We start from the raw sequence: 25,991 nt of genomic DNA on the forward strand, positions 1-25,991 counted from the left end.
ACGTAGCTTTGGCCGGGTCCACGTCTTTTCCTCTACTGTGAACCAAGAAACCCAAGAATTTCCCTAAGGACACTTTGAACACGCACTTGAGAGGGTTCATCCTTAGTTTGAAAGTTCTACACCTCTCAAATACCTTCTTCAACACTTAGACGTGTTCTTCTTGCTTTTTTGATTTTATCACTATGTCATCCACATAGTCTTCTTGTTCCTGATGCATCATATCGTGAAATATAGCCGTCATTGTCCGTTGATAAGTTGCACCTGTATTTTTCAACCCAAATGGCATCATTGTGTAGTAGAAGTTGCCTATGGGTGTTTTGAAGGCAGTTTTCTCCGCATCCTTTGGCGCCATTTTGATCTAATTGTATCCACTGAATCCATCCATGAATGAAAACATGGCACTTCCTGCCACAGAATCTATCATTAAATCCATGTTTGGCAGTGGGAATTAGTCTATTGGGCAGACCCTGTTAAGATTTTTGAAATCTACGCAACACCTTATCTACCCGTTCTTCTTCTTTACTGGCACTAGTTAGACAACCAGCACTAGTGCTAAATGGGCTTAATGAATCCTGCAGCTAGCAATTTCTCTACCTCCTTGACTATTTTTCCTTCTATCTCAGTGTGGAATTTCCTGGTAGGCTGGGCCACTTGCTTGGCCTCAAGATCCACATTTAGTGTATGCACTACTAGTCCTGGATCCAACCCTGGCATTTCACTATAATCCCATGCGAAGACATCCTTGTATTCCTTCAGCAATAGTATCAATTCTAACTTTTCCTATTCCAACAACCTTAAACTGATTGAGATGGGCCTTAGTTCCTGCGAGTTAGACCCCAGGTTAATTTCTTCCAACTTTTCTTTTGCCACAATCTGTACATCCTTTTCTGCCATAACTTCCTCGTCTTTCTATTCATTACTTCCTTCCTCTAAGCTTTCTTAAGCCATGCAACACATCAGGCTCTTGTGCTGCCACTCTTGTTTGAGGCCCGCTTGTATTTTACTCATAGGCTCCACACACTTTTATAATTTGTATACAATCCTTCTATCAGGGCATCGGACATTGACACATTGTGGTGTGTCATTTAACTTTGCGGCGGGTGCTTCCTTCCTTTTCTTATTTCGTGATAGCAGATCCCTTAGATCAGGTTCTGGATCACTTTGGATGTCTTCCCACTTAGGTACGAAAGGTGCCTCGTGGCTTTAATACTGAGCTTTCCCCAGATGGTGCCCATTGGTCGTAGAACATAGTTTCTACTAAATAAGCCTCCACCTGCTCAAATGGTGAGGGATTCGCTGCTATGCGTATCATTTTGCCATTCATCCTTCCCTTCAGGCATTGGTGATAGGTGGATGAGACTAATCGGTGTTTGTGCAACCATGGCCTCCCCAAAAGCACATGATATGAGACCTCCATCTTTACCATGTGGAACCGAGCTAAGGAAGCTATGGGGCCCATCTTTAACCACAGTTGGATGTGGCCTGCAGTGTATTCGCCCTTTCTTCCGAACCCTGTCACTTCCATTGGGCACCCTTGAATCTTTCTTTCTGAAATTCCTGCCGCTTGTAGAGTGCTTAATGGAATGAGATTCATAGGAGCACCCATATCCACCAAGGCTCTCTTGATGGGGATTTGATTTATGGATGATGCTAAGTAAAGGGGCCTCCTGTGGTCTGGGTACCCCACCTCCATATCCTCGTTACTAAAAGTGATTTCACTTGATTCCTGTAAGAGGGCTCTGTCATCTGCGACTTTCGCTGATAAACATTCTATTCATGCCCCGGAGTTAATACTCACCAGGTCCTTTGTGCCTATCTTTTACTCTTTCGCCATAAGCCCCAATTAGTCAAACAAAATTTTGAATTTGGAGCTCTTCTGTAAGGTGGTAATTGCTATGGCAGGCAGGGCTGGATTCTCCTCCTCGTCCTCCCCTGGATTTGCACAAATTACTATCACTGCTACACCCTTCCTTTTGTGGTTTGGGAGTGGGTTTCTTTGAACTTCCTACTGAGATAACTCTAGGGCCCCTTCTTTGATCTTATGGTTTACCAGTCTGTAGAGTGCCCAACATTCTACAGTAGGATGTTGCACGAAGTTGTGCAATCAACAGAAGCGCGGGTCCCTCTGCTCTTTTTCTGTGGGTTCTCTAGAAACTTGATTAGTCTTAAAGACTCCGTCTGCTATCCACTTGTCTAGGAGCACATCTAACTCCTTTAGGGTACATGGTATTGGTGGGGGAGTATCATATTCTCTTCAATTTTCCTTCTTCATTCATCAGTGGATACTACCATAGCCTGTAGAGCGTTTCTTTTGTCAAAGCTTGGCTTCACCGACTGGGCAGTCTTCCTAGCTTTTTGTAACAACTGCGCAAACTGGGAGATTTCTAAGTTTTTCAAGACTACCCTATACTCCCTGATCATATTTGTCATACACATTTCCACCAATGTTCTTTCTTCACAATGATCATAGCAGTCAAGTGCTATGTCCCTAAACCTTTTGATATATTCCATTAAATCCTCACCATTTCTTTGATTGGTTGCTTGCAAGGTTGTAAGTGTTACTATTTCTTCTCCAAGGAAGTATTTACTGCAAAATAAATCCACCATGTTATCCCAAGTTGGGATGGATCCTGGCTTTAGGTCGATGTACTAGGTGTATGCCCAGTCACATAGTGATTTGGAAAAGTCCCGAAAACATAAGTCCCCGTCTGCTGCATAAGGGCCAAGAGTATCAATCAACTTGCTCACGTACACAATGACACTTCCCCTTCCTGCCATCGTACTGTGCAAAGGCCCGTGGTTCATATCTCTCAGGGTATGGTTTGCTAAGTACCTTTAGTGGGTAAGGAGGTCTTTGTGCATAGAATCTCTCCTTAGGTGTTCCAGCCCTTTCTTGCTCCAGGAGGGCCGCTACTTCATCCATAGTGATGAAACGTTGTTCCGCATGCTATGGAACACCTCTTACTGGTGTCTCCTCTTTGTCTGCCACATGCTTTGGGGTCATCCTGGCTCCCTTTCTCCTTCATTTTGTCTTTTTTCAGCTGATGGATTTCTTCCATCATTTGCTGCTATGAGTGCTGCAAGGACTTCAACATCTCAATGACGACGTTGGCATTGTCAGCGGGGATTCTTAGCTATGGTTGGGATTCAGCCCCGATTCTATTAATACCTTTTGTCTGGTTAGGCTGCTGCTGGTGAGGCATCGTTAACCTAGACTCTACCTGTGAAGGCACGGCGCTCATGTTTTATGATGTCCTGGATTTTTGGGGCACTTGTTTGCGAGGGTTTTTGTCCTTATTTGCTTCCCAACTCCCCAGTAAAGTCGCCAATTTAAATGTGGTGGGCCTTTTTGTAATGTTGGGCTAGGCTACCTATTGCTGTACTAGGCTCAAGTGTTCTAGATAAGGGAGTTAGGACTAGTCCAATTGTAATCCACCTTGGTCCGGCTTGTGCACAAACTATGCCCCATTTGCCAAAAACTTTGGTCACATGCCCATAACAGGCGGAGCTGTTATGGGAAGGTTATGGCAGGCAGATGTAATAAAGATAGCAAAACAAATATGCTTGTTATTTAGACAAAGTAAATGAAGGGCAGCGACAAGAAATGCCTCATACATAAAATATTAGAAATAAGTGGGGAAGAAATAGTAATGAGTTTATTAAATCAAAGAGTAAAATATTAGTTTGCGATACCAAGTTATATTACAGGACTGAAACCAAGAAAGGAACCATTTCCTCGATGCAAATGATCTCCCTAGGAAAGAAATTAATCGTTTTGAGGGAACAAGCCTGAATGGCTTATGCCCAAGAGGATCCTTTTCCTTTAACAGAGAGTAGGGCTTTAGAAGGAGAGAGGGGGTCAACCTATTGGTGCATGCCTGTTGTTCTATGCTCTCTATTTTCTTTTCGTTATTTCTAATTCCTTTTCTTTTTCCCACTTCTTTTCTCAGTGCTTGCTTTTATGTTGTGATTCTCTCGTGGAGGTTGTGATTCTCTCGTGGAGGTTACTGTTACCGTGATTGTGATCCCCTTGTTGTGCACGACAAGGGTCCTTTATATAATGCCTGCCGTGACTGGCTTTTACTATTTTTACCTTTAACTACCTTTGCTTGGTCTAGGTGTCCTTGCCAACCACCACTTGTTTGTTAGTCGCCCAACCACCACCACTTACCTGTGCTGGCTGTGCCACTCCCTATCACCAAACAAAGAATACTATTTTATTTGTTTGTTTGTCATGGCATTCTTACCTGCTACGGTGTGGGTGCTTTCTCTCTCCCTATCCCTCATGGCATGCACCTAGTGGTTATAACTCATCCTTGCTTTTTTGGGGCGATATGTCATCCTAGCAAGACATTTACCCCAAAAGAGCCTGAGCAGGAACCCCAGAATAGGTTTTCCCCTCTCCCCACCGCTAGACCATGCTCTCTTACCTCTAGCCCATGACCCACCACTTCCTATATTGGCTGGGTACAGGCTAGTGGTGTCTAGGCCTTGCGCATGCTCCACTTTTGTGTATGTCCAAAACTTGCCCGCTGCTCATGCGTTTGCCATGGTCTGGAGGCTCGTCTGCACATTTTGCCACCCATTCTTGACTTCTTATGGCGTGAACTATTTTCTAACTTCCCATTCTTTATGGCCTGTTCCCTTTAGGATCTGGGCTTTGCTTGATTGTGGGCTTTTCTTCCTTTAGCCTACTCTTTTGCTCCTTTCTGCAATCTTGCTACCATTTCCTGCCACACCATTCTGCCATTCTTGCTGTGATGTCATTTGACCCAAGCCTATTGGGCCTCTTTGAGTCTAGTGCTTATTCTTCTCTCAATGACTCAGTATGATTATTGGGCTTTTTATTACATTGCTTGTGGGCTCCTGTGTCCCATTTACTTTCCTTGGGCATCCTCGGCCCTTTCTAATTCCGTGTTCCCATGGGCTTTTACTAACTCCTTTGGACTTCTTTGGCCCAATTACTTTATCCTTCATCCTTTGGGCTCATGGACTTTCCATCAGCTCCTTACTTTTTTTTTACTTGCATTACGTTGAGCTTACTGTGGCCTATTCTTACTTTTTTACATCACATACTGCCCATGGGTTTGCTACTTCTCTCTCTTCGGGCTCCTTTAGGCCTGTTTGCTTCAAGGCCGATTTGTTTATTTTATGGGCTTATGATCCATTATTCTTGCCGTCTGGGCTTAATAACTTTTCTATCCAATTACTAACTCTTTTCTGCCCATGTTGCTAGGCTTCTTCCTTTTACTAGGCTTCCCAAAATGAGCATCAACACTAGTATATATAGAGGTAAAGTTTAGAGAAAGTTAAATTAGATTCTTAATTGAATTCTCAATTTTGTGCCACATGTCTCATATAAGTTTTTGAATTTTTGTGCTAAGTGAGTTATTATATCAATTAAGTTTTCTTAATTTTCCTGCTAAATTTGCAAACCAAAGAGACTACAATAAGAACTTGGCTTGGTACAATGCATCTAGCCATTAGGATGGCAACACATGACTATTATTATAGGGATGAAATGCAATGAGTTTACTATTCATTTAGAGAGAGAGAGAGAGAGAGAGAGAGAGAGAGAGAGAAATCTAAATTGCACCACTGTTAGATTGGCCCTCTGTCAAAGCTCGGGTTAAGATGCGGAAACAATTGAAACTTTGGTAGTAAGAACTTCTCACTAAGAAGGGGTATTCTTTTTACTATAGAAAAAAGTTTCACAAAAGCTATTATTGAGAGTGATTCCCTGTAGGCAGTTACAGCTCTTCAGAATTCTACAGAGAATTCATCCTTACTTAGGCAAGATGCTAGAATGGCTGCAATGTCAAGTGTGAAGCAAATCAAACAACACATATTGAAAAATAAAGAGGAATACAGAAATACTTTTTTGCTGATTGTGTCTTACGTGATATACATTTGTAAGATATATTCAAAATTCTAAAAGACTATACAAGTTAAAGTTCTAATGTCATGGGATTACATATTGTAGGGGCCTTTTTTATTATGTTGGGCTGGGCTACTTCTTGCGATAATAGGCCCAAGTATTCTAAGTAAGGGAGTTGAGCCGGCTTGTGCATAAACTATGCCTCATTTGCCAGAAGTGTACTTATGGCAGGCAGAGCTGTTTTAGATGAGTCATGGCAGGCAGATATAATAATAATAACAAAATAGAGCACTCTGGCTATTTAATAGAAAATGACAAAATAATCCCTATTCACGAAACATAATCACAATAATAACAATGACTTTTACAAAGAAAGTAAAGGGAACAAATGGTAATATGGGTTAATCAAAAGAGAAAGAAATCAAATCAAGTCTGGTCCGCAGGAGTAAAACCAAAGAGGGAAGAACGCCTTCTCTTAACACAGTTAATCTCCCAGCGGAAATTAATGGCTTTAGGGGAAACAGATCTGAATGGTTAGTGCCAAAAGGAATCTTTTTACTTTTTAACAAAGTGCAAGATTTTGAGAGGGAGAAAGGGAAATCGACCTACTGGTGCATGCTCGCCGGACTAACTCTGTTTTTTCATTTCTTCCTTCTTTGTTTTTTAGTTTTCCTCTTATCTTTTCTTTCTTTTGTTTTTCCTTTTGTTTTCTATTTTGTGATTCCTCTCCTCCATTTCTTACTACCTCCTTCTGGGCACGGCGAGGGTCTCCTTATATAGTGCCTGCCGTGGCCATATTTTACTATTTTAGCCCTTAACCACCTTTGTTTCATCTAGGTGTACTTGCCGACCACCACTAGTCCATCTGTGTGCCACTCCCCCTTTCCAGACAAAGGAGAGTTGTTTTATTTATTAGTCTGCCATGACATCCTTTCCTACCACGGTGTGGGTGTTCTCTCTCTTTATCCCTTATGGCATGCACCTAGTGGTTCCTACTCAATCTTACTTCTTTTGGGTGGTATGTCATCCTAGCAGGACATACCCCCCAAAAGAGTTTGGGTAGGAATCGCAGAATAGGTTTTTTCCCCTTTCCCTACCGTCAAACCATGCCCTCTTACCTCTGACCCATGACCCCACCATGTCCCATATTGGCTGGGTACAAGCTGGCGATGCTTGGGCCATACGCATGCCTCTCTTTCATGTATGTCCAAAATCTGCCTGCTACTTATGCGTTCGCCGCGGTCTGGAGGCTTGCCTGCACAGTCTGCCGTCCTTCTTTGACCTTTTAAGTAGGTTTTCCTACGATTTCCCGCTCCCCTTAGGGCTGACCTTTATTTGATACTGGGTTTTATATTTCTTTCAACCTAGTCCTTGATTGCCATCATGCCCTACCATATTACTCTGTCATTCCTGCTGTAATGACTTAATCTTGCTGGGCCTCTTCAAGCCTGCCGTTTATTCTTTCCCCAGTGGCTTAGCATGACCATGGGTTTTCTTACTTATGAGTTCTTGTGTCCCTTTTGTTTTCTCTAGGGCATCCTTGGCCCATTAGCTTTTCTTGGGCTTCCTCATCCCTTTTCCTAACTCTGTGTTCCCATGGGCTTTTACTAACTTCATTGGGCTTCCTCGACCCAATTACCTCATACTCATCTTTGGGGTTTGTGGGCCTGCCATTAATCTCCTACTCTCTTTGCTTGCATTGCTTTGGGCTTGCTGCGGTCCATTCTCACTTTTCTACATCATACACTGCTCATGGGTTTGCTATTTGCTATTTCTCTCTTTTCAGGCTCCTTTGAGCCAATTTTCTTCCTCAAGACCCGTTTATTTATTTTATGGACCTGTGATCCATTATTCCTACCGCTTAGGCTTAATGGTTCTTTTCTTCTATCTATTTGCCAACTTCTTTTCAGTCTGTGTTGCTAGGCTCTCTCTTTCCCTTTTTGGCTTCCAAAATGACCATCAACACATATACTAATGAGAGATTTAAGGAAACAAATTTTCCTTCCTTTTTTTTATTTTTTATTTTGAGACAAAATCTACTTTTTATATTTACCCACAACTATTACAATTATTTTTAATAAAACCTGTTTCGTTAATAATAATATACTTGAAATTATAAATAAATTTATCCCATAAAATCTAACTAATTTTTAGCAAAAATTGAATAATATTATTAAAGTGTTTAACAAGACAATATCACATCAAAAACAAAAATCTCATAATAAAAAACCAATGTTTCAATAGTATATAAATTTGTTTATAATATAGACAAAAGAAAATGCTAAAATTGATTCTTTATTTCCAACCTTGCTAGAGAAAAAAAGAGAGCTAGAAAGCCTTGTTGGGTAGAATAAAATAAGCGATGCAAGACAGGAATAGGGCCAGGTGGGTTGGGTCTAAAAAGTCTAAACTCATTCCCGCCCTGCCTGGTGGTGTGGACCTAAAATCTACTTCTTATTGATTTACCCACAACTATTACAATTATTTTTAATAAAACCTGTTTTGTTAATAATAATATACTTGAAATTACAAATAAATTTATCCTATCAAAATCAAACTAATTTTTAGCAAAAATTGAATAATATTATTAAAGTGTTTAACAAGACTATCACATCAAAAACAAAAATCTCATAATAAAAAATCAATGATTCAATAATATATAAATTTGTTTATAATATAGACAAAAGAAAATGTTAAAATTGGTACTTTATTTCCAACCGTGCTAGAGAAAAAAAAGATAGCCAGAAAGCCTTGTTGGGTAAAATAAAATAAGCGATGCAGGATAGGGATAGGGTCAGGCGAGTTGGGTCTAAAAACTCTAAACCCATCCCTGCCCCGCCTGGTGGTGCGAGGCTAAAATCTTACCCCATCCCCACCACCTTTGTAGGGCGGAGAAAACCTGCGCGGCAAGCAAGGCGAGGCAAAATTGTCATCCCTTATGCATGTTCAAATCATCTCTTTATTCATTAATGTAAAGACAACATAAATGATCATTTTGCTTGGAAAAGTCAATATTGTAAACTTGTGTTTATGGAAAAGAATAAAAATATAAATATATAGGGAAAAAAAAATTATTGATTTGTACTATGATGAGACATTTAGTTTGAAGACAACATAATAAAAAATTTCAATCATCTAAATAAATGAATTCAAATGAAAGTAAATAAATTGATTTACTGCTTCATCAAGGTAAAATAGTATATAACACTAGCCTCATCACACATGCTTCGTGCATGCGATGAGGCTCTTTTTTTTTTTTTTTGGTCTTGGATTTAGTGTCATTATGTATAAAAGTGAGATAGAGATTGTGTCCTAATTCTTTATTTTGACTCTTGTTTTTTTTTCTCAACTCTCATGTAGAGGCATTGGAATTCAAATAGGAGAAGTCATTTGTCTAAAAAATATATATAATATAACTGTAGTATTTTTTTTTTTTTTTTAAATTAAGAAAGGGGTAAGGTAACATGGAATAATGTTTAAAAGTGAGATAAAGATAATGTCTTAATTTTTAAGATCTTTCATAAGAAGTGGTAATTCAGATTGGAAAAGAGAAAGGAAAAAACCTAAAACTTAGGAACTTTAAAAAAAAATAGTAATTTACTTTTTTAACCCATTTGTGTTTTTAAATTTAAAATTATTTAACTAAAAGATAGGAGCATTTTAGAGAGTTTAAGTATTTGTGTGAGGATATCTTAGTACGCAAAATGACGAAACCCATACAAGTAATCCTGTTATTAGTAGCATAGATAACAAAGTAAGTTTTGTTTAGATGGGAGCCCTATTTAAAAAATTGTGACTTTTGTTAGAGACAAACTATAAGTCAAATTCTGCACTTGTTAATTGTATTCTTTAATTGGTGGTTGATTGTAAATTATTAATTATCTTATTATCATTAAATATGTGCTTTTGGATAAGATCAAGTAGTATTTAACAATAGTGACAGAACCATGAATTTTCTCAAACAACGCAAAAGTAAGAGCTTTGTGCACTGCTTATGACATTTTAATAGAGAGTAGCTTTGACTGTATTGGGATTATGATTGCGTAAGAGTGCCTTTATATATTCTATATTCTCCAAATTTGTTAGTAAAATTTCTTCTTGTCGTCGCTGTGAACATAGGCCCAAAGTTGAGTCACATGAATCCTTGGTTTTTTTTTTTTTTTTTTTAATGTGTGTGTATTTTTTAATGTTTGTGTTTATTTTTCTTTCAAGTTTTCTTCATTCTTCCTTTTAAACCCCGTAATATTTGTACAATCAAATCTTGTTAAGTGTTATCCGAATGTATTTTTTACTACATTATATACCATTCTCTATTTATGGTTTGATTAAAGACTATGCTGTTGTCTTTTCGTGAACCAAAATGTTTATTTTTGCTGCACAAATGGGAGTTTTCTACTCGATGTCTCTTTATATATATATATATATATATATATTGTCTTAGGCTTTCATGGCCTTCAGACACAGAGAGATAAGACATAAGAGGCTATGAACAAGCTATAAACTTTCCTATGTCTGCCTCTGTTTCTTTAATGGCGATCTCATCCTAGCACAATCACAACAACAACAATAGCATCATCCTCACAAACACACACAAGTCATGGGACATCTTCACCACCTCCAAAATTTATGAGTGTGTTCATTGGGTTCTCTAGGAGCTACAAACAGGGACAAAGCCAAGACTTGGAGTTAGGGGGGCAGAAGTATAAACAAAAAATAAAATTTTTTGAAACTCCAAATAAACATTCATTTAATAAACCATCAACAAAGAAATACACAAAATTATTGTTTTTAAGATATTACAATGCAATTATTTATGAAAATGGAACTCGCTATCTTTTTAAATCTTCATCTATGATTGAATTCGTATTAATTTTCGTAGCGATATCCCTTTCAATGAATAACATCATAGCGTCTGACAAAAATGCATCTTCCATTTTGTTGCAAAGCTCAATTTTGATGACATTTATAGCTGAAAATGCTCACTCTGTAGTTGCATTAGAAACAGGAAGAGTAAGCACAAGCTTGATCACTCTATAAATAAGCGGATAGTATTCTGATTTTCTAGTTCTCACCATCCACTGGCATAATTCAAAAATATTTTTCAAATTCTTGAACTGAATGATTAACTACACCATACTTATAAAGATCAAGTTCCTTTCTCAAATTGTTCTTTTCATCATCTGTGAAGTCTATTGGATAAAAATTATCTACCAATAAACTAATATCACTAACTCGAAAAGATTCATATTCCTCTCGAGGGTCTAAAGCTGAGCTAAGAGAAAGTAACTCCATGGCATGCTCATTAAACCAATGATTTAGTTCCGGCAATTGAGAATCTATTCCAAGATATTTTTTTTTTAAATCCACTTTATAATAATGCTCATTTCTAAAGTCCTCTTGTTGATGACGAGCTTGACCAAATTTTGCAACATAACGAGCATTCATATCAAGGACATCTATATCACGTTCCTTACAAAATGATACCATAGTAACAAGTAAATCATCCCATTTCTCATCTCTAAATTGTTGGATAAGTTTTTTAGTCAATGAAACTAAATGCGTAGCTTTTAAAATGTCTTGCTATTCGTTTTGCAAAGCTTGACAAAGTTTATCAATGATCCCCATAGTTTCATTAACAAAGTGTAAGATGAAGACAAATTCAAATGAAATTAATACCTCATAAGCGAACTCTGCTTCTACTTTTTGTGAAGAATTTCCTTCATCCATGATTTTCAGTAATGAAAGGGCTCGAATTTGTGCCAAAAACAAACGAGCTTGTTTAGACCCCAAAATATAAATTACGATTAGATTGCTTTAACTCTTACTTAATCAAAGTGTGGAACAAGAGTAAATTTGTGCAATGAACTGATACTACTCTAATGCATAAACATGAACAACAAACAATAAATGTAAAGCACAACAATAAGGGAAGAGAGATGCAAACACAAGATAGCACTAAGATGTGTTATCAAAGAGGAAATCGAAGAACTCGAAGAAAAACCACTCTGTGACCCTCCAAGTCGAAATCGATCCACTAGAGAATAAAGTTGAAGTATATGTATAACAAAAGACCCTCCAAGCCTAGGCTACCCAATGTACTAGAGCCCTCCAAGCTCCTGCCACCAACGGACATCTTGGAGTCATGTCATCTCTAGCTTTTCGGATCCCGCAATACGCTCAATTGCATCCGCCAAGCCTCGCCAACTTCTTTTGGCAAATCCCCAAAGCTTCCCAAGCTCTAAAATACTCTCTACACTCTGCAAATATGTGAGTTGTGTTTAGATACAAATCTTCTCTCAAGGTATGACAATGGAAGAAGGAATGAGAAGAGGCTACAATGATTTTTCACTAAGGATGAGTAGCTCTCTCTCTAAAAGATGGGTGTGTTGTGTTGTAGAAAACCTATCTAGGATTTTTCTCTCTGAATAGCCTCTCTTACTTTTATGGGTAATGAGGGTATATATAGTATGGGTGAAGGATAAGAAAGTCATACTAAAAATCCTCCAAGCAAAGAATTTCACGGGTACCTCGCGAGTTGGCCTTTCTCGTGGGACACTCGCAAAACTGACAACCTGTCATGACTCTTCAGCTTCCAGCATGTGCTTCTCACATGCCCTTTTTGTAGGAACCTTTACTCACGAGCTTCTCGCAAGTTAGTCGCAAAATTGCATTAATTCTTCATTTTATGCTCAATTCTTCACCAACTTTATACTAAACCCAATACAATAAAATCCCCCAAAATGCAAGGAACAAAATTAAAGCAATTACAACACTTTTTGTCATGGAATATAGCCAATATAAAACATAATTGTAAATCACAACTTTACAAGTGGAACTTTACATGTTGGACTAAACAGCTTTATCAAGTTAGAAATCGATTTGTAATGCGAACCCCAATGAGTATCTCCAAGTCGCTGTAAAGTGACCATTTGATTAAGTCCTTTCCCAGTCTCAAGCTCTTTTATATCAATCAAATATGCAATGTCAGAAGCTCTAGCAATTTTTAATTACTCAACAGGTTTGCATGAAGCACGAATATTATTGATAACCAAAATCAATTTAGTGAAAAATCTATTAAGAGGGACAACTGCTTTTGATGCTCCTACTAATGCCAATTGTAATCGATGTGCAAAACAATGAATGTAGTAAGCATATGAACAATCATTAAAAATCAGAGCTTGTAATCCATTCCACTCACCCTGCATGTTGCTTGCTGCTTGCACCATCATATCCTTGCTCCCGAATGTTTTGAATATCTAAGTAATGATTAGAACAAATAATATATCTCCTTTTTAATAGTCAATGCTGCAATGTCAACAACATGAACAATCCCATAAAATCGTTCACACACAAAGCCATCTGTATCAACATATCTTAAAACCACAGCCAATTGCTTTTTCGTGGACTCAGCACGAGCTTCATTAATCAATATGCAAAACTTTGCGTCACCAATTTCTTCCCTAATTGCCTTCTTCACTTTGGTTGAAATAACATGTAGAATTTCTTTTTGAATCTGAGGTGATATGTAGGTGGCATTTTTTGGAGCTTTTGCTATTATTTCAACAACATTATTATTGTAGCCCACCATCAAATCCAATGCCGTAAGAAAGCTTCCTCGATTGGTTGAAGTAGAGCTTTCATCTCGACCTCTAAAAGAAATAGCTTGAAAGGCAAGATGTCTAACAACATTAATTGAAGCCTTCAATCACAGTCGATTATTTGCAATTTGTTATGAAGTGAAATTGCCCACTACCCTGTCTATATGCTGAGATTGGTTCATCAAATCTTGACACACTTCATGGGCAAATCTAAGTGGAGTTAAGATATTTCCCCATACAAAGACTAAAAGAACAACTTTCATCATTTCTAACTTTCTTCCAACTCTTAAATCCATTAATTGTGAATGCATTTTGTCCATCATGCCTAGTTGGCTTGTGAAAGAGAAAGCATGGTAGACAAAAAGGGGCATCTTTTTTAGGAGAATATTCAAGCTACGAATTAAAGCAGTCATCTTCATACCAAGAGCCTTGAATGCTTCAAACCATTTTAGATTTTTTTTTTTAATTTTTTTAAAAAGAGGTTGGTATGGACCCAACTTAATGTAACGTCATCGGATCTCATCTCATTGATCAACTTGATAAGTATATATTTGCCTACGCGATTCGGGATCACGTTGTAATTGCAACGAACTCATATCCACCTTTTGAAATTTTGTTTGAAAATTTTCTTCAATAGGGATGTCTAGATTTTCCTCAATTGGAATGTTGAGGTTTTCCTCAACTGGTTCATCAGGATTTTCCTCAATTGGGATGTTGAGATTTTCCTCAACATTAGTGGTTGGCAATGTTGCACCACTAGTATTAGCTTCTAAATCACTTGAAGCTTTTCTTTTGAAAAAAATCAAATATGGTAGTTGACATTTTCATTATCTATAAATATAATATAATTTAAAATTATCATGTCATTATATGGTCAATAATCTACGATCATTATACACAATAGACAAGCACTATGCATACAATCACTCAACAATTAACCAATAAATTTTAAAGTTGCAAATAATCTCTTTAATTATGATAGGCCAAAAACGAATTGACCCATTGTGATAAATTAACCAATTAATTTATCCAAGTGAATTAATTAAGTTAATTAACATGCAAACGCGTGGTAGTACAAACAAATTACTAATAAACTAATTATACAGCGGAAAATAAATAACACGATAATTTTTTTACGAATAGAGAAAACCTAATGGCAAAAACCCCATTGGGTGATTTTTAGGTCACTACTCTCGAAATTCCACTATTATCACAACAAGCGATTACAAGTAAAGGAATCCCAGTACCTTATACCAACCTACAGTTGAACTCTTACCCCAATACTTAATTGGACTTGTTCTGTAGTGATAATTTCCCCTTTTGATGTACGGCTCCCAAGTACGTGACTAACCAATGCACGGATCCCAGTACGCGACTTCAATCACCAACTAGAGAAGATTGTTGGCTGTAAAGTTCTTCAGTTCATCCACACGATGAAGATCAAGAAGATGCTTGATCATAAAACCCAAAGGTGCACATACACAACAACTTCTTCAAGAATGATGAACTAGGGCAAAACTTTGTCTCCGGTCACAAATTGCTTGAACAGACTTTGCTCAATACTTGTGCAACTTGTGTACTCTTTGACGGCCCTTAAAACAGTCATTCTATATGTCTAGAGTTAAGAGAAAAGAAGACACAAACACATAAACACGAATCCCAAGAAAATTAGATCAGAATTTTGAATTTCATAAAACTCAACAGATAGGAGTTGTCGAGCAGGTGCCGAGCACACAGGCTGAACAGCTCTCTAAACCTCGACACATGCTAGCTGTCGAGCTTTAATAAACTCGCACTTCTTAGCTTGTTTCTTGGACAGACTTGATGACTTCAACACTTGATCTTAAAACCTTGTTTCTTAAAGTACTAAAAACACCTAGAACTACCCAATTACAAGTAAAATGCGTTTTGTCAAAGGTACTAAACTAATATATATATATATATATATAATAAAAATAAATAAAAAACACTACCAGAAAAAATTACATAAAATGAACAAAATATCACATCACATGGGCTATTAGGCATTAGGACCTTAGGTGTTAACGCGTTGAATTGCTGGCCATTAAGTTTTGCAATGTTGTGTGTTTAGCTTTTTGATTAGCAAAAGCGAGGACTGCCAGACAGCTTTTTTTATTCATAAAAAAAAATATATATATATATATATATGATGATGTTTTATCTTTCTCTTTCACTTTTTCTCTCTAGTGTCCTCAAGTGTCCTTTGTCTCATTTATGTCTCTCATCTCTGCCTCTCTTTAAATTTTCTTCACAAATCACAATCTAAGTTAATTAAACAAACATGGGTGCTCTCCCATAAGAACGTGGAGTCTGTATCATGGGTGCAATGGTGGATTGGTGGTGGCCGATGGCGTCATGCGTGGTGTGCTAGTCAACCTCTGCTTCTACTATTCAGCTTGCCGCTGCCCAACTCCTCAATATGAGGTCTTCTATGTTCTACCTTAAGTTAGGTGTTATTTTCTTTATTTTATTTTATTTTATTTTTTTTTGAGTGGCTTAGAAATATCCTTTATGGAGGGGTGAGCTCCCTTAGAGGTACTGTCTGCTTTGAGTGAAGATCCTCACGGATTTGTCCCACATTGGAGAACTACGCCTCCCACCTTCGACTTATAAGTGCTAGGCCTAAGTGAAGTTTGTAGGGACCAGATTTGGGCACTTCTTCAAGTTAAGAGAGTGGGCCCAAACCTAGCTTGCCCTTCAATGAATTTATAGAGAGTGGGCTCAAGAACTAGGTCCTAATAAGGGATGCAACTGCCCTGCATGGTTGCATGTGGATTTATCAACTTAAACATGAATTGGGGTGCACAATGATGCTCCTCGGACTTGTCTTCCGAAGCTTGGCGTTCTGATTATTTCTTTTAAGATTGATTATAAAGGTCGAGAGAGCACAAGTCGCTACAGTACTTCTTAATGCAGATCCTCCCTCCCCCTTTCAAGAGACACTCCTTACGTTATATACCTCTCTAAACTGATCCTAACTTTCCATTTGTTGATCAGCTAGGCCACCACTTGAGAGCATGTCCCATCAGCCGCATCCCCATTCCTCCAGTGGGTTGCAGTACCCAAAACAGCACAGTTCAGGAGTCCTATCCTCATTAATGCGGCCAAGATGTTAGTTGAGGGCATTCAATGTGGAGGTGACAGCTCGCCTAAGACTTGCTCCTTCGCCGTGCTCCCGTCGCCGACACGTGGCACTGGCCCCTCTCCTCCTCAGATATTCAAGAAGACCCCTCTTTGGTGGAGCGGTACTCGTGTACTTCCGAGATCTCGGATGTCCGAGGACGAGCTCGTCCTCGGATATGTTCCTTGGAGGCTGGACACCGCGCTTTCATCCTCGAACCCCACATGCATCCTCGGCGCAGGCCTCTGGGCCTGGTTTGAGGTGGGCCGAGGCTGCCTGATTTTCTGACCCCACAAAGGTGTACCATCATGTGTGTGCCCTTAGAAGGTACTGTCCGCTTTGGGTGAAGACCCTTATGAATGATCACACACATGATGGTACACCTTCACTTAGGCCCAACGCTTATAAGTCGAAGGTGGGAGGCGTAGTTCCTCGATTTGGGACAAATAAGTGAGAGTCTTCACCCAAAGCGGACAGTACCTTCTAAGGGAGCTCACCCCTCCACACCCTTCTTTTTCCCTTTTATATGTGTGTCTTGTTGTTAAGTGTTCTCCTACTCCTAGGCTAGTTAGATCTCTAGTTAGAATCGGCTTTGATGTAAGAAGACTTAATATGTGTATAAGAAGATAATGTAATCTAAATGTGAATTTGTCAAAATTAACATCTAATAAAAAAAATATTAAGTAAGTTTAAAATTTAAAACTACAACAAATTTTGTACTAAATTTTATCCAAAATAATATATTATATACATACAAAAAAAAAATTAAAAATCTGAAGGGCACTGCCTACTTCCAACATTAGCTCCATCCCTTCCCTGGCCACAAATACTACCACATATTATCAGATATGGCAGTAACAGACAAACTTTCATGTTCCGCATCTCCTTTACCAAATCTTAGAACCCAAGTCAGTTCTCCTTCAATAATCCCAATATCCCTAATCCTACAACTCCATTCTCCATCCCAAACCATGTTTAAAAAAACACATTTGAATTCCCTCCAAATAAGCACCACCCACTATGAACACAGAAAGGATAAAATTGAAGACACTGTACCAACCATGTCAGAGATAATGGACTCATCAAAAGCCCAAAACCTTGACCTCCAGCTCCAAACTCTAGGACGCTTTTTCTGTTTTTCAGAATCACGGCCAAGAGCTTGGGAAGGCTGAGGGGCTAATAAGGGTCTGATTGAAAGGGACAATTCTTCACTTGGATTCCATTAGATTGAGGAGAGAGACACTGGCAATGGAGAAATCAATCTTTGGTATTGGTTTGTTCCTTGGAGCTGTTGCTATTCGATATGGATATGATGGTGGTGGCAAAACAGCCGAGTTACTTGCAATCAATGACTCTGATCTTTACCATTCCAAGGTTTTTGTCTACCCTATAATCTTCACCTTAATCTAGATTGTCCATTTGATTGAAAAAAAAAAATGCTAGTGGAAAAGCTATACTCACCTTAATCTATTCGCAGCCAGTAGATATTTTCTTTTTATGTGGTCTCCCTTTGTTTAAAAGTATAATGTGTCGAATGCAAGCAGTGCCAGAGTTACTCGGTTGTTTCCTTTACATTTCTAGTAACAATAAGTCTACAGTGTCTATAGGAACACTTTCTCTTTTTTTTTTTTTTCTTTCATAATTGCTGAGTTGACAAGTTTTGAATTATAAAAAATTAAATCGTGCTAATAGTTATCTTATGTGAAAATCAATAATATATTGTAATTTCAAAATATGTTATGAAAAATATTTTGTCTGTAGCATTACTGTTCAAGTAAATATGTTTAGTAGCCATTAAATGGCCACAGGAGATGCCTATTAATTAGCTTTGGCACCTGTCCTCCGTCCAGTAATGTGTGTTTTTAGTTAAGTTCTCCTTGAAATAATGTATTAAACAGTTACTCAGATGACTGAATTTTCTATTAATATAATAGATTTTACTTTTTCAATCTTGCAGCTTGTTAGGTTCTACACAAGAATTGGATTTAAGGCTGTGCATGAAGTAACAGGTTCAGGATTTGGAGATTATGCCCACATATTGGTCTGGGGAGGAGGTGGGACTCGAATGGATGCTAATGTTGAAGAACTTCTTGTAAAATGGTGTACCAGGTTCAAACCTCGGAAGTGATTCACTGGTTGAGTAATTTCTCTCAATCCATTTCAAATTGAGCAACATCTCTTCTAATTCTATGAAGCACAGACTAGAAATTCTACTGTCATTAAAAACTGCTATCTGAGGTGGAAAATTAGTGTATTTGGTTGGTGGCATTGGTTCTAAGTACTACTCCTTATGGTGTGTATGTGACCATGCTGAATTCCCAGCAAGTATGTCCTTAGTGTTCAACTTCAATTTTGATAGAAACAAAAAAAATTTTCCTCTCCCACGTAGGAGCTTCTCTCTCTCACACAACCGTGTGGGTTCTTCCTCCACCGCTGAGTGGCCTTCTCCACCATCTTTGGGTGTTTTTCTCCACCTCCGTGTGGCTTTTCTCCACTATCTTTGTGTGGGTCTTCTCTTTCCACTCTTTTTAAGGGTACTTTTCTATTTTTCTGAAAATCCCTAAATCTAATCCCAAAAACTCATTTACATTTCATCTTTCTACCATCCCATATCTTTCTCTTTTAGCCTTTTATGGTTTGCTGGTTTTGGTGCGGGTATCACCGGTGAAGGAACCAAATCTCCAGATTCAGATAGGAGGTGCTTATCTCTCCTGCCGATTGGTTGAAGTTTTTGTGGAGAGTGGGTTTTCTTGATCTGGATGAGTTTTGATCCGTTGTTGATCAGTTCTCGGTGGCTTCTCTGTCAGTTGTAGCTGCTGTATGAAGATAATCCTGATTGGGGTATGATTCGGCCAGGAGCAGTGAGTAGTTTTATGATTTGTATTTCCTTTTGCTCTTTAAAGGTCTGGATTTGGGATTTCCCCTTTGTATTTGGTACTTTTGATGTTCTGTTTGTTCCTTTGGGTCCTTTTACTCCTTGTTAGATATGCTTTGTATGGAGTAAGGTATGGAAAAATTACAAAGGTCACATCCCTAGGAGCAATGAATTCCCTCTGTTGGAATTGCCGGGGAATTGGGAACTCCCGAACAGTTTTTGCGCTCCATGACTATGTGCGGCGCTTTAATCCCAAATTAGTTTTCCTTTCTGAAACAAAAATAAAGAGTAGACGTATGGAGATAGTAAAAGATAGATTGGGTTTTTCAAATGGATTAATTGTTCCTAGTAGGGGTTGTAGAGGTGGTCTTGCCTTGCTCTGGTCCAGGGACACTAATTTAGAAATTAAAAGTTTTTCAGATCATCATATTGATGCGGTAATTAATGAGTCAAGCAATGGTTTTTTGTGGAGGTTTACTGGGTTTTATGGGCATCCGGAGACCCATCTCAGGGATGAATCATGGAAGCTCCTCTCTCTTCTTAATAGTCAATTTAATATTTCCTGGTTCTGTTGTGGTGATTTTAATGAGATTCTATTTATGAATGAAAAAGCAGGGGGTGTCCCTCGCCCTCAAAGCCAAATGGATAGCTTCCGCCAGGTTGTGAATTTGTGTGGCTTCAAGGACTTAGGGTATTGTGGCCCTGATTATACATGGTGTAACATGCAAGAGGGGTGTAATAGAATTTTGCTTCGATTGGACAGGACCCTGGCTACCTCGGAGTGGCTTGAGTACTTTAAGGATATGAGAGTGCATCATCTAGTTGATTCAACCTCTGATCACTGCATTCTCCTTACCACCAGCTCTCCTTTCCCAGTTTGTAATTGGAAGCGTCGTTTTCATTTTGAAGCTATGTGGGTTAAGAGGGATGATTGCAGAGAAGTTATTCGAGAAGCTTGGAATTCTGGCACCTTTGCTGCTACTCCTGAGGGGGTTGCATCCAATCTCCAAAAATGTGAAGCTGCTTTAACTAATTGGAACCAAAATGTGGTGGGCAATATTCAAAAGAAAATTCATGAGAAAAAAAGGGCTCTCAATTCTCTCACCATGGAAGATAGTGGCACTGGGGGGGCTGAAATTAACCAGCTTAGAAGGGAAATTAATGATCTCTTAGACAGTGAAGAGACCATTTGGAGATAGTGCAGCAAGGTTCATTGGTATAGGGAGGGAGATCGAAATACTAAGTTTTTTCATGCCCGTGCTTCTGAAAGAAGGAAAAAGAACTCCATTTTGGGGATTTGGAATGATGATGGCATTTGGTGTGAGAGTAAGGAAACCATTGCTGCAGCTGCAGTATCTTATTTTGAAAAGATTTATTCCACATCCTCTCCAAGTGGAATTAGTGGGGTTGTTGATGCATTGCCTAGATGTGTCACTGAGGACATGAATGCTGAGCTTACAAAGGTCTTTACAAGAGATGAAGTCATTAAAGCGCTTCAGCAACTACACCCAACCAAAGCGCCAGGGCTCGATGGTATGTCTGCAATCTTTTTTCATAAATATTGGGATATTGTAGGGCAAAGCATCACAAATATGGTTTTAAATGTTTTGAACTCAAATATGCCCTTAGATAAAATAAATAAAACCAATATTGCTCTCATCCCAAAGACCAACCAGCCCTCCAAAATGGCAAATTGTCGCCCAATCAGCCTCTGTAACACCACTTATAAGCTTGTATCAAAAGTTCTTGCTAATAGACTCAGACCAATCCTCCCAAATATTATCACTGAAAATCAAAGTGCATTCATTCCGGATCGTCTTATTTCGGATAATGTCTTAGTAGCCTTTGAATTCATGCATTATTTGAATCACAAAATTGATGGGAAGGATAATTACATGTCAATCAAATTAGATATGAGTAAGGCTTTTGATAGAGTTGAATGGAATTTTATCAAAGAAGTTATGGAGAAAATGGGTTTTGCTAAAAAATGGATGGACCTTATAATGCTATGCATCTCTTCTGTGTCTTATTCAGTTATCATTAATGGTGAGGCTTGTGGAAACGTCATTCCCTCTAGAGGCATTAGGCAAGGGGACCCCCTCTCCCCTTACCTTTTTCTCCTTTGTGCTAAAGGCTTTTCCGCACTTATTCATAAAGCTGTCCGTGATAATTAGATTAGTGGAATGTCCATTGGCAGGGGATGCCCAAAAATCACTCATCTCTTCTTCGCTGACGACAGTCTCTTTTTTTGCAAAGCGAATGAACAAGAGTGTCAGAAGCTTGCTGACATCCTTAATAGTTATGAAGCAGCTTCGGGGCAAAAAATTAACACCGACAAGTCCTTTGTTTTTTTCAGCCCAAACACTCCTAATGAGAGAAAGGAAAGCATTTTGAACATCCTTGGTCCAATGGAAGTTTCCAGGCATAACAAATACCTGGGGCTGCCTACTATCATTGGAAAATCCAAGGCTCAAGTGTTTACAGATCTAAAGGATCGAGTAGCAAAAAAACTTGCTGGCTGGAAGGGGAAGCTTCTCTCAATAGGTGGGAGAGAGATTCCTATCAAGGCGGTTGCCCAAGCAGTACCCATGTATACAATGAGCTGCTTCCAACTCCCTAAAACTTTGTGCAAAGATTTAGAAAATATGATGAGGAACTTTTGGTGGGGGCAAAGAGGCGATGAGAACAAAATTGCTTGGGTTAGCTGGAAGAAGATGTGTAAATCAAAGTTTCATGGAGGGATGGGTTTCAGAAACATCCAAGCTTTCAACCTTGCCATGTTGGCCAAGCAAGGTTGGAGAATCATTTCCAACCCAAACTCTTTGATGGCTAGGGTTTTTAAAGCTAAGTACTTTCCTTATGATGATTTTCTAAACTCTAAAAAGGTGGCAGCCCCTCGTATGTTTGGCGGAGCATTCATAATAGCCTTGGTGTCATAAAAAATGGAACAAAATGGAGGGTTGGTAATAGTCGAAGAATTCATATTTGGGATGACAAATGGTTGCCAACGCCATCTTCTTTCAAGGTGATCTCTCCCCAATCTGATTTTGGTGACTATCCAATGGTTTCCTCCCTTATTGACAATGATACTAGGTGGTGGAAAGCAGAAGCGGTCAGGTCCATCTTCCTTCCTTTTGAAGCTAGCACAATTTTAAAAATCCCTCTCAATTATAATCTCCTTGAAGACAGCCTCATCTGGATTGGCAATAAAAGGGGGGGTTTTTACAGTCAAAAGTGCATATCACATTGCCTCAAGCCTAGTGGACTCAAATGAGGAGGGAGAATGCTCTTCTCTTGATTCTAGAATTTGCCTGTGGAAGCGGATTTGGCATCAGAAAATCCCTCAAAAGCTCAAAATCTTTTCTTGGAGGTCTTGTGTAAATGGCCTTCCAACCATGCTCAACTTAAACCATAGAGGTATTCACTGTTCAAGCTTTTGTCCTATTTGTGATAAGGCCTTGGAATCCACTGCCCATGCTCTTCTTTTATGTGATCATGCCAAGCTAACTTGGGCAAAGTGGCATAATTGCCCAGTTAAAGTAACTTCCCCGCCTAGGGACTTTGTGGATGTTTCCTTGGAGTTTCTTGTAAAAGGATCCCCTCGTGATTTGGAGCTATTCTTTGTTGTGGCTTGGTCCATTTGGTGGAACCGCAACCAAGCTATACATGAGGATTCGGGTTCCCCTCTAAGTCAATTCTGGGATATGGCAAACAGAATGTTAAGCGAGTATAAAGATGCTTGCTCTCTCCCTGCCCTCTCTTCAGCCCCTGCTCTAACGGCTTGGCAAGCCCCTCCCTCCGGCTTTTTCAAAATTAATACTGATGGCGCTGCGTCAGATGGCAGCCCTTCCTGTACTGGTGTGGCTATTCGGGACTGTCGAGGTTGCCTTATCGCAGCTTTAAGCAAGTTACTGCCATCATCATACTCTGCCGAGATCACAGAAGCTTTGGCACTACAAGATGGTGTGTTGCTTGCCTTGGAGTTAGGGATCTCTCATGTCATTGTTGAATCTGATGCACTCTCAATTATACAAGCTATTAATGAAGATGTTTTTGGAGGTGAGTTGGGTCACATTGTGCAGAACATAAAAGACATCTCTTCTTCTTTTTCTTGGTGCTCTTTTCAGCACTTAATTAGGAGTGGCAATAGAGCAGCCCATGAACTTGCAAGAGCTGCTAGAGATTCAGGTGTTACACAAGTTTGGAAAGGTGTGTGTCCAAGCTTTGTGGAGCATATTATCATGAGGGAAGGTTGTTCGTAGCTAATGCTGTTTGTTCTCCCTGCTGCTGTTCTGTTCTCTTTGTTGCTCTTTTTCAGTTGCTGGTTTATATTGTATTTTCTCATCAAAAAAAAAAAAAAAAAAAAAACTTCAATTTTGATCCGAGGATATTTTTCGTAATATAGTTTTCTATGCTATAGCGAAAATCCAGTGTATTAGTGATTAATTCTTCTATTCATTTATTGAAACATGTGCAATATACTTATTTCAGCCGTGTCACGATATGTACAGATTTCAGCTCTGATAATAAAAATCTCTGATCTTCCATACATCTCTCAGTCTTGTAAACACATTTTTTTCCCCCTTTATAGTATGTAAGGAGATAATGAAACTCTATATATTCACTCGTCTCCCTGAAATTTTAGTTTCCCATTTGTTTTAATGGAAATAAATAATTTAAATTCTCTTTTCTTTCCTAACCCCACTTTGCCTAACTTTGCAAAAATAGTTTTAGGTAAATATTTTTGAGTCTTCAAGAAATTTTATAAATAATTTATCTTCTTAATTTGCAGTTTTACACAACAGTTTTTATGTCAAAGGTTTCAAGAAATATTGAATAATATTTTTTTAAAACCTTTAAACAAAAAATGAGAAATAAATTTAAGAAGGTTACATGAAATATTGAATAATAATTTTTTTTTTAAATCTTTAAACAAAAAAATGAGAAATAAATTTATGATCTTTAATTATAGAAATAAATAAAAAAATTTATGATCTACATTTTTTTTTTACATATTATAACGTATATACTTATTTCCGCATTTTTATTCTAGGTTAAAAAAAAAAAAAAAAAAAAAAAAAAAAAAAAAAAAAAAAAAAAAAACAACAACAACAACAACAACAACAAAAAACAAAAACAAACCAACCAACCAGCCAATAACAGCAACAAAAAATCCTATGTTATGGACTTATATGGGTTTGAATGGTAGTTATTGTGACAACAATGTCGCCTTCTTAGGTGACTTGCTTTATTAATAAGTTTTGGTAAGTGACACGACCTTTGTAGGGAATATGCTGTTGCAATGGATTTTTGAGGACAGGGCCAGCCGCCTAGGCCACTTAGGCAATCGCCTAGCCCCTATTAGAGAAAGACTCCAAATTTTGGGGAAAAAATTAATATAACTTTCTTTCTTTCTTTTTTTGTTTTTTTTTGTTTTTTGTTTTGGAGATCTAGGGAAATAATAGTTTTACATTTTATTTTTCTACTTTTAACAAGTTCCAAATAATTGAGTAATGCTAGAAATAACACAACTTTAAATAAATGAGTCTTACAAATATATATATATATATATATATGAGTAATTACAAGAAATAATTCAGATTAATATGTTAGAAATACTATAAGTTTTAGTTCGAAGCCTTTACAAATTGATGTGACATATAATATGATTTGTGTACATTAACAACCTATTAAATGCATTTTTGAATTACTTTTTGTGATTGGTGATACATCTTTGTAATCCTCTTGTTGTAAAATTTATCATATTCTTAACATCATTCAAATATTTTTTTATTATCTTCTTGGAGTGTCACTAATCACATCATTGCTATATCGTTTGTAAGTGTTTTTGTAGTAAATTTGTTATACCTTTAGCATTTTTCCAAAAAGAAAAAAAAAGAAAAAAGAAAAGAAAGAAAGCATATTACAAAATAAAAAGAATAGATTTTTTTTTTTTTTATAAAAAAAATTATGATATTAAAATCTAGTTAAATATTACTTAAGTGATGACAAAAAACCTCATTTAAATATATCGTCTTAGATCTCCAAATTTGTTGGGCGGCCTCTGTATGAGGAGTTTATTCCTTTAACTGATTTTGGTCAAATGTGAAACCCAAACCACATGGAAGAATGCATTGCCGTTAGTTGTTGGAGTAGTACATCATTTGCATTATATTTTGGTGTTCACTTTTGAAAATTGAGTGAACAACTTTGTAAACTTATTTTTAAAAGTCGTACTTGCATGCCATGTGTTTGGTGAAATTTCTTTATGGTTTGGAGCTCATTTTGCCTCAATCTGATGGCTTAGAAGCCTTTGAATCCTTTTCTTGAGCATAGAAAGTAGAAACCAAACACGAAAGAACTACATGAGCTTCACAAGTCATACCAATACGATATAATCATACAAGGCAAGATCTCCTCCTTCCTCGTGGTCTTGTTCAACCCACGGGGTAAAAATATCCTCGGATCAAAATTGAAGTTTTTTTTTTTTTTTTTTTT

At 37.9% G+C, this 25,991-nt stretch overlaps 3 protein-coding genes across 4 annotated transcripts in view; 2 read left to right on the top strand and 1 right to left on the bottom strand.

The window, feature by feature from the left end:
- Nucleotides 1-552: 552 nt before the first annotated feature.
- Nucleotides 553-1,693, bottom strand: LOC112001876 (uncharacterized). The gene is made up of 2 exons (XM_024034040.1): nucleotides 1,211-1,693; nucleotides 553-780 (listed from the first exon to the last, which is right to left on the bottom strand). Exons 1-2 carry the CDS (start codon nucleotides 1,691-1,693, stop codon nucleotides 553-555), a joined length of 711 nt encoding a protein of 236 aa, XP_023889808.1.
- A 15,739-nt stretch (nucleotides 1,694-17,432) lies between these two features.
- LOC112001232 (uncharacterized) lies at nucleotides 17,433-23,871 on the top strand. 2 transcript variants are annotated; one of them, XR_002881786.2, is made up of 3 exons: nucleotides 17,434-17,992; nucleotides 18,576-21,026; nucleotides 21,528-23,871. XR_002881786.2 is itself a non-coding variant. In XM_024033411.2 (2 exons), the coding sequence occupies exons 1-2, from the start codon at nucleotides 17,867-17,869 to the stop codon at nucleotides 18,744-18,746; spliced, it is 297 nt and encodes a 98-aa protein (XP_023889179.2). In that variant the 5' UTR covers nucleotides 17,433-17,866; the 3' UTR covers nucleotides 18,747-23,871. The 2 variants fall into 2 exon arrangements, 1 of the variants encoding a protein (XP_023889179.2); XM_024033411.2 differs by having other exon boundaries at nucleotides 17,433-17,992; nucleotides 18,576-23,871.
- Nucleotides 22,889-25,991, top strand: part of LOC112001332 (uncharacterized) — a 7,709-nt gene continuing 4,606 nt past the window's right edge. The window contains exon 1 of the mRNA XM_065760248.1: nucleotides 22,889-23,702. Within this exon, the coding sequence (XP_065616320.1) occupies nucleotides 22,889-23,702 (814 nt within the window). The remainder of the gene's footprint in view (nucleotides 23,703-25,991) is intronic.

The sequence above is a fragment of the Quercus suber genome, unplaced genomic scaffold (assembly GCF_002906115.3).
Source record: "Quercus suber isolate HL8 unplaced genomic scaffold, Cork oak 2.0 scaffold_359, whole genome shotgun sequence".
Taxonomy (NCBI): Eukaryota; Viridiplantae; Streptophyta; class Magnoliopsida; order Fagales; family Fagaceae; genus Quercus; species Quercus suber.

Coding starts and splice junctions, on each gene's coding strand:
- LOC112001876 (XM_024034040.1), bottom strand. CDS start 1,693: ATGGAGGTGGGGTACCCAGACCACAGGAGGCCCCTTTACTTAGCATCA. Junction 781..1,210: donor CACCATCTGGGGAAAGCTCA/GTATTAAAGCCA, acceptor TTGTTGGAATAG/GAAAAGTTAGAATTGATACT.
- LOC112001232 (XM_024033411.2), top strand. CDS start 17,867: ATGGAGAAATCAATCTTTGGTATTGGTTTGTTCCTTGGAGCTGTTGCT. Junction 17,993..18,575: donor CTGATCTTTACCATTCCAAG/GTTTTTGTCTAC, acceptor TCAATCTTGCAG/CTTGTTAGGTTCTACACAAG.